Source organism: Scyliorhinus torazame, chromosome 8, assembly GCF_047496885.1.
Source record: "Scyliorhinus torazame isolate Kashiwa2021f chromosome 8, sScyTor2.1, whole genome shotgun sequence".
Lineage (NCBI taxonomy): Eukaryota > Metazoa > Chordata > Chondrichthyes > Carcharhiniformes > Scyliorhinidae > Scyliorhinus > Scyliorhinus torazame.
In genome coordinates, this window is record NC_092714.1 from 232,566,375 (window position 1) to 232,575,128 (window position 8,754).

An 8,754-nucleotide genomic window follows, 5' to 3' on the forward strand; every position below is an offset into this window, starting at 1 on the left:
GACGATGTGGGTTTTATGCGCCGCATGTTGGGTCGGATCCCAGACTTGGAAGTGGAGAGCCTGATAATGGGGGGAGACTTTAACATGGTGCTGGACCCGACACTGGATCGCTCCAGGTCTAGGACGGGTAGGAAGCCGGCGGCGGATAGAGTGCTGAGGGGATTTATGGACCAGATGGGAGGGGTGGACCCCTGGAGATTTGCAAGGCCGGGGGCGAGGGAATTTTAATTTTTCTCACATGTCCATAAAGCTTATTCCCGACTCAACTTTTTTATTTTGAGCAGGGCGCTGATAGCGAGAGTAGAGGATACCAAGTATTCGGCGATAGCCATTTCGGATCACGCCCCGCATTGGGTGGACTTATAGCTGGGTGAGGAGAGAGACCAGCGCCCATTGTGGCGCTTGGAGGTGGGGCTGTTGGCGGACGAGGAGGTGAGCGAGCGGGTCCGAGGAAGTTTCGAGAGGTACCTGGAGGCCAACGATAACGGGGAGGTCGAGTGGGGATGGTGTGGGAGGCGCTGAAGGCGGTGGTTACGGGAGAGCTGATCTCCATTAGGGCCCACAAGGAGAGGAGGGAGCGGGGGGAGAGGAAGAGGCTGGTGGTGTAGAATCCCAAGTTTCTTTACCCGTCAGTCTGGCCTCCATAAAAGTCGAGATGGATTTGCAGGTACAGCATTAGTTATTTTATTTAGCTTGCAAGCTTGTTTCATTTCACAGCAGCATAGGACACATCTAGTCTCCTACATCCCGGAAAGCGAATGAACAAAGAGACAGGGATCTCTGCAAATCAATTCAAATGGTATCAAGTTTCACATACACGATTCCCATAGGTCATCCTATACCCCTCCTGACCTGGTCAGACATTCTGATTGGCTCACTTCCAATCCCTTCCTCTGGCCCCTATTACCCAGCATCCTTTTCTCCTCCTTTGGTGGACACACCTCTTCCTGCTTTTCCATGCGGTCTGAAATCCTTTGTCTGTGAACTCACCAGAATTAGACTGGCCTACCTCTACATTACATTAACTAATATCTCTAAAGTAACTATTTTATATCACATTCGTCAGTGGGGGAGATGGTGAGGGTAGACAGGAGGTATGCGGAGGTGCCCGTGGAAGGATTGTTGAGGAAGAGGCGCAGCCTCCATACCGAATTCGACCTGGTGACCACCAAGAAGGCGCAGGTGCAGTTGAGGAAGGCCCAGGGGGCGATTTATGAGTATGGGGAAAAGGCAAGCCGGATGCTGGCACATCAGCTTCGGAAGCAGGGCGCAGCTAGGGAGATCGGGGGAGTTAAGGGCAGGGGAGGGAGTGTGGTGCGGAGTGGGGTTGGCATCAAGGGGTCTTCAGGGACTTTTATGAGGAATTGTACCGGTCCGAACCCCCCACGGGAGGAGGGAGGAATGGGCCGCTTCCTGGACCAATTGAGGTTTCCGAAGGTGGAGGTGGGATTGGGGGCCCCGATTGGGCTGGAGGAGCTGACCAAAGGGATAGGAAGCATGCAGGCGGGGAAGGCACCGGGGCCGGACGGTTTCCTGGTCCAATTCTATAAAAAATATATGGACCTGTTGGGCCCGTTGCTAGTTAGGACCTTCAATGAGGCAAGGGAGGGGGGGGCTTTGCCCCCGACGATGTCCCGGGCACTGATCTCCTTGATCCTGAAGCGGGACAAGGATCCCCTGCAGTGTGGGTCTTACAGACCGATTTTGTTGCTAAATGTAGATGCCAAAGTGCTGGCGAAGGTCTTAGTCACGAGGATTGTGTGCCGCAGATCATCCACGAAGACCAGACGGGGTTTGTGAAGGAGAGACAGTTGAACGCGAATGTGCGGAGGCTTTTGAACGTTATCATGATGCCGGCAAGGGAGGGGGAGGCGGAGATAGTGGTGGCGATGGACGCTGAGAAACCCTTCGATAGGGTAGAGTGGGGGTACCTGTGGAGGTGCTGAAGAGGTTTGGGGAGGGGTTTGTCAGGTGGATTAGGCTGTTGTATGAGGTCCCGATGGCAAGTGTGGCCACAAACAGGAGGAGGTCCGAGTATCTTCGGTTGCACGGAGGGACGAGGCAGGGGTGTCCCCTGTCCCCCTGCTCTTCCCACTGGCGATTGAGCCCCTCTATGGCACTGAGGGAGTCGAGGAACTGGAGGGGGTTGATGCAGGGTGGGGAGGAGCATAGGGTGTCGCTCTATGCGGACGACTTGCTGCTATATGTGGCGGACCCGGTGGGGGGGAATGCCGGAGGTAATGTGGATCCTTAGGGAATTTGGGGATTTTTCGGGGTACAAGCTCAACATGGGGAAGAGCGAGCTGTTCATGGTTCATCCGGGGGACCAGGAGAGGGGGATTGGCGAGCTCCCACTAAAAAGGGCGGAGAGGAGCTTCAGGTATTTGGGGATCCAGGTGGCCAGGAGCTGGAGGGCCCTGCATCGGCTTAATTTCACAAGGCTGGTGGAGCAAATGGAGGAGGAGTTCAAGAGGTGGGACGCGTTGCCGCTGTCATTGGCGGGTAGAGTGCAGTCAGTCAAAATGACGGTGCTCCCAAGGTGTTTGTTCCTGTTCCAGTGCCTCCCCGTGTTTATCCTGAAGGCCTTCTTTAGGCTGGTCAACAGGAGTATAATGGGGTTTGTGTGGGTGCGAGGGACTTCGAGGGTGAGAAGGGTGTTCCTGGAGCGGAATAGAGATGGGGGGGCTGGCGCTGCCCAACCTCTGTGGGTACTACTGGGCCGCCAATGTGACGATGGTGCGCAAGTGGGTGATGGAGGGGGAGGGGGCTGCATGGAAGAGGCTGGAGACGGCGTCTTGTGTGGGTACGAGTCTGGGGGCGCTGGCAATGGCGCCGCTGCCGTTCCCTCCAAGGAGGTATACCACGAGCCCGGTGGTGGTGGCTGCCCTCAAAATCTGGGGGCAGTGGAGGCGGCGCAGGGGGGAAGTTGGGGCCTCAGTATGGACCCCAATACGGGGGAACCACCGGTTTGTCCCAGGGAGAACAGATGGAGGGTTTTCGGGGTGGCACACGGCAGGGATACGAAGGTTGGGGGACCTGTTTGTCGACGGGAAGTTCGCGAGCCTGGGTGAGCTGGAGGAGAAGTACGGGCTCCCCCCGGGAACACCTTCAGGTACTTACAGATAAGGGTGTTTGCCAGGCGGCAGGTGGTGGAATTCCCACAGCTGCTGCCACACAGTACAGGACAGGGTACTCTGGGGGGATGGGTGGGAGTGGGGAAGATCTCGGAAACTTTCCAGGTGATGCAGGAGAAGGAGGAGGCCTCGGTGGTGGAGGTGAAAGGTAAGTGGGAAGGGACGTGTCGACCTTCTCAGCTCCGGCGGTGATGCGGTGGATACGGTCGTCCTCGGTGGTGGTATATCTGGGAGCATGGTTGTCTGAGCCTTTGCCCACGTTGGAGCAGGGAGGGTATCTGGGGTGACTAGGGTGATTGGCGCCGGCTGGGGGGAGGGGGGCGCTGTCCGAGTCGACAGCCGGTGCGGGGAGGGGAGCGTCGGACGGTGAACTAGGGAGGGTGAACTCTTCCTCATAATGCGCGAGGCTCAGCCTCATACAGTTTAAGGTGCTGCACACGGCACACATGACCGGGACAAGGATGAGCAGGTTTTTTGGGGGTGAGGACAGGTGTCTTAGGTGCTCAGGGAGCCCAGCAAATCACACCCATATGTTCTGGGCGTGCCCAGCGCCGGAGGAATTTGGAAGGGCGTAGTGACGACGGTGTCAAGGGTGGTAAGATCCAGGGTCAAACCGTGCTGGGGGCTCGCAATATTTGGGGTCGCAGAGGAGCCGGGAGTGCAGGTGGCGAAAGAGGCCGGTATTCGGGCCTTCGCGTCCCTGGTAACCCGGCAAAGGATTCTTCTTCAGTGGAAGGATGCGAGGCCCCCAAGCGTGGAATCCTGGATCAACGATATGGCGGGATTTATTAAGTTGGAGAGGGTGAAATTCGCCTTGAGAGGGTCGGTACAAGGGTTCTTTAGGCGGTGGCAACCGTTCTTAGACTTCCTGGCAGAAGGGTAGCCATTGGTCAATGGCAGCAGCAACTCGGGGGGTTAACTTTATACTTTATTTTAATTTTAATTTATTATGTATGTACAGGGGGAGGGAGGTATGGAGGGTTGCTCTTCTAGACTGTGTTTTGTACTTAACCCTGTTGGGTTCCTTTTTCATTTTGTTATTGATATTTATGAAAAACATTAATAAAAATTATTTGTAAAAATAAAAAAACTAGATAACTCTTGGTGTGGAACTTTAATTCTATATTAACAGCATTATAAAGCTTTCTATAGTCCACTTAGATTGATTATTCAGAGTTTTGAAAAAGGTCATCAGGCAGCATCTTGCCTTTCTAAACCCATGCTGCCTCTTAGTGTTTTTTGTGCAGATAATTCCATTATTTTACACCGAATTGATGGAGCCTGAATCTATTCTGCCCACTTTTCAAAGATGGGTGCTAGCTAGCCCATAAATTTTCTGACACTGCTGCAGTATCCAGAAATTCAGGCCTAATCATGTTGCTACCCCAGGAATCTCTGCCTTTTTTAACTCTCTCATTCATCACTTCGGCATTAATATTGTCTGTTTTTAACGACTTGGCTTGAGCTTTTTAAGGCTGTTCAGAATTTTCGTACAGCTAAGACGAAAGTTAATGCTTTTATCTCTGGATGCAGAGGGCATGTTGCTGATGAACTCCCATGTGACTAATTGGAGAAAATAATTAGACAACCGTATTTTCCGATTGAAAGTTCATTAATTTAGAGTTCATATTTAATGGTTTAGGATTTTCGTCTCTTTTCTGATCTCTTAATGTCCTGAGAAGTTTAATTATTTCTCCTGATCGTCGTTTTCAAGTGTTGCCGCAGTTTATTGTATTTATCCCAGTGAACCATTTCCTTTTGCCTTTCCTTGTAGGATTTGTAGCAACGTCTTTATTTTATTTCAGGTTCATTAAATGATTGATGAAATTTGTTTACTCTGAGTTTGTAGGTATTCAGAATGTATTTATCCTGCATGTTCAGAATTATTCCTTTTTCAAATGTTCTATTTGTCCGTTGAAGATTAGATGGTCTTTCATTTAATTTGTTCGTGGGACCTTATGGTGTTCACCCACATTACAGTATTGTTTGCCAATGAATAATTGGTTGTGAAACACTTGAGACATTGCATAAATGAAAATCCGCAATTTGTTCATCACTTTTTAGAGGTGCTTATTTTAAAAATATTGCCAACGTTCTGACAGCATGATAGCGTCACCTATATTTTCTAATATTGTTATTTTTTTCAGGCCAAGGTTATCGGAAATGAAAACAACAGCAAAGGTGGCTACCATACTCCTACTGCTTCAAGTCCAAGTGCAGAGGAAAAGCTTCCACAGGACAATGCACCTTTCTGAACAAGAGCTGTTCTCTTTATACGTGACTCACTGAATCCCAAATCTACACAAATTGAATTTAGTGCTGTTGCAACCATCCCGTTAATGTACATTTGGTTATTTGATGCCCATTTGGTGCAAAGTACAGTACTGCTGATCTCCTGGAAATCTGATAACCATTTTGTAATATGTAAAAGTTGAAAAAAATATTGACTGTCAGAATTCTACCAAATTTGAGAGATCATCAAATTATCTTTATAAAGCTGTTGTCACTGTTTGAAAACCTAGCTTTGACTACCTTAAAACCTCAGTTTCAACAGGGTAGCAAGTACTTGGTACACTACTATTACACCGATTCATATCATACTAGCCTTACTTTGTGCTTTAATGCCACTTTTATATGTATGGGCCAACTCTGGGATATAAGTGGATAGAATTTCCAGTACTATTTAAGCTTGTATAGGATGATTATGTGCTACAACATACATAATTTCAAGAGTGCTTATTTGGGCAGGGATTACTTCTGCTTCTATTGCACATCCAGCAGCTTTAAATATGTATGGTTAGTACATTTGTTAGTGACTGAAGCAAGCTGAGTTTTCTTTTTAAAAAATAAAGCCAAAATACTAGCTATTTATAAGCTATGGTTTATATCCAGTGGGCTATGAGGGATATAAATGTGAAATTTTGGTGGGTTTTAATGGAATGAAACACAATGTGGGTTTTAGTTTAGAAATGTTTTGATGCATTATCGATAATTATCTGACCGTTTCTATTTTCAAACAAAAGGTGGGGGTTGTTCTGTTCCATGTATGCCAGGATATAATTGTACATTTCCCTTTCTATCACTAGAATGCTCACAATTAAACATTGGCTATTAAAGCATTCCAAAAGAATAAGTGTTGTTTTTTCCCCCACACCCCACCCCGACTGACCACTAAACCATATCCCTTTCCTTCTCCACCTGCCCTCCCCACTGCCCCCTTTTGGAATTTATTCTTCTGAATGGACAATGCTTCCAAAATATTAAAATCTTAAAAATTTCACTGACAACTGGAAGCCTATACTGATGATTCCATGTTTTTTTTGAGTATCAAGTGAGTGGATCATATCGGGGATGGGTAAGCACTGGTGCAGATTCGATTGGCTGAATGGCCTGTTTCCATTCTGTAACATATGATTCTGCCTATATACGCACACAATGGCAGTGCAAGTACACAGTATAACTGGCTGGTCTCTATTAAAGAGCAACAGAATTTACTGGTGCTGCATGATTAAGCACCCAGTACTGCATGATTAAGCACCCAGTATGTAATTGGTATTTGCTTTTCGCTGTCAGTTTTCTCATTCTCAAAAATAAAAAGAAGCAATAGAAGTGGTATAACAAACGATTTAACTGTCATCGGTCATTAGCTTAATATTTTTAATGTTAAAATTGTGTTAATTTTAAGTTCTGCACCGTTGCAATTTTTGAAAATAATAAAGGAAGCATAATTCTTTAAAAAAAAAAAATCACCTCACTGGGCATAACTTTCTCTCACCCCTCCCCCTGCCCTCAACATGAACGTAATCCAAGATGGCTGCTAGCAGTTAGCTCCTTTAGGAGCTATATGCTGCCATCCATTGCTCTATCATCCCCTAAATCTCCGCCTTTTGTTTCAAACTCCCCTAATCCAACGGTGCATTTTTGCCCAAACGTCAAATTAATTGTTCATTTAAATGGCCCCCGTTCGTTCAAATCCCTACCATGACTTTGTGAGATCGGTAAAGATTTAGAAAAGGCCTGTTCGTGGATCTTCCCTCAAATTTGACGTCAAATTCCTGGAATTCTGTGGACACCAAGACCACGTTTCTGTGCTGGGCCAAGTTGGCATAAACTGTAAAATTGCTTGTGTTTGATCTGTGAGCAGTGAAATAGATGGAAAACTCTAGGTCTTGTCTCAAACTTGGCTTCATATCTTTGACTTAGCTTGACATCGAGAAGATTATTCAGTTCTGGACTACACTGTAAGAGATAAGTTTTGTCTCTGATTTGCTCTTTCACAATATTTAAAGTAACTTTGAATTAACCTACCCCACCACTGCTGTGGCAGAGACTTCAGGCTGAGCCTGTGACTGTCTACTGATTGTTTTTTTTCTGCTCCTGGTAAGGAAATCACTTGCTGTTGTCACACCCCTCCTTGTCTCTAATCTTCTCCAGCCCCACAACCCTCCCAAGATGTGTGTTCATCTAATTTTGGCCTCTGAGCATCCCTGATTTGAATCACCATTAATGGCTGTGCCTTCAGTTGCTTCGGCCCTAAGCCCTGACTGCCCTTCCTGCACCTTTCCACCTCAACTTTCCTGTGACATTCCTTCTAATCTACCTCTTTGACCAAGTTTTTGATCATTGCCTTGTGTGGTTCGATAACAAATTTTGATAATGCTCTTATGGTGATGCCATGGGATGGTTTCTACAATATAAATGCACATCGTCATAATCATTTCTTGTAGATTTTTGAGATGGTTTCAAACATGAAGTTTAGTTGTGCAAAGGAATTTGTAAATCTAGTGAGCACCGATGGCATTCTCCAGTTAGAATGTATGTTTGCGCAGAAGAAAGGAACATTTCCAAGGTATTCGATGCATTGATGATAAAACCCACTTGGCCAATGGAAGGATACCCATCCGTTTATATCAACTCCTATTATGGAATCTAATTATAATAAATGTTTTTGCCTCTTTCAATTTGCTCAGTTGCTTATTCCAGCAGTTTCAAATTCCAACTATTTCTAATTCTGATGTTTTTTTTCTTGATACGGATTCTCAATTAACTTTTTGCTCTTTGATTGTAAATGGTATAATACCTTTTAGAAAGTCATTGTCATGACTGCGTAAAGTTACCCGAGTTAAGAATTTGGGTATTTATGTAGCCCGTTTTATTTATTATTTTTTAAAATAAATTTAAAGTACACTTATTTCTTCCAATTGAGGGGCAATTTAACGTGGCTATTCCACCTACTCTGCACATCTTTGGGTTGTGGGGGGTGAAACCCACATAATCTCCACATGGCCAGTGGTCCCAGAACAGGGATCGAACCTGGGACCTCGGTGCCGTAAGGCAGCAGTGCTAACCATTGTGCCGCCCTGGCCTTTTTATTTTATGAATGATTCAATTTAAAAATAATCCAGCAGACAAGCTTTAGTCATAAAGAAGATAAAAGGTTTGTTTGCTACAAAAATAACTACTGAAAGACACTTGCGTACAAGTGAACAAGTTATGAACTCAAATACCGATAAGTTTAAAGACCGATAAAGACACTTGAGATTTCAAATCCATCTGAGAGATATTGCACACCTTTACTTGAGTTCCTTTCTTTCTGAATTGAAGAGGTTGAAACTTGAGG

General features: G+C 46.3%; 1 protein-coding gene across 12 annotated transcripts in view; it reads left to right on the forward strand.

Moving 5' to 3' along the window:
• The window catches only part of LOC140428448 (tumor protein D54-like), a 115,723-nt gene extending 109,470 nt beyond the window's left edge, over positions 1–6,253 (forward strand). For all 12 annotated transcript variants that reach the window (XM_072514912.1, XM_072514913.1, XM_072514914.1 and 9 more), the window contains one exon: positions 5,282–6,253. In XM_072514912.1, coding sequence (XP_072371013.1) covers positions 5,282–5,389 — 108 coding nt within the window. In that variant the 3' untranslated portion in view covers positions 5,390–6,253. The remainder of the gene's footprint in view (positions 1–5,281) is intronic.
• Positions 6,254–8,754: the final 2,501 nt, after the last annotated feature.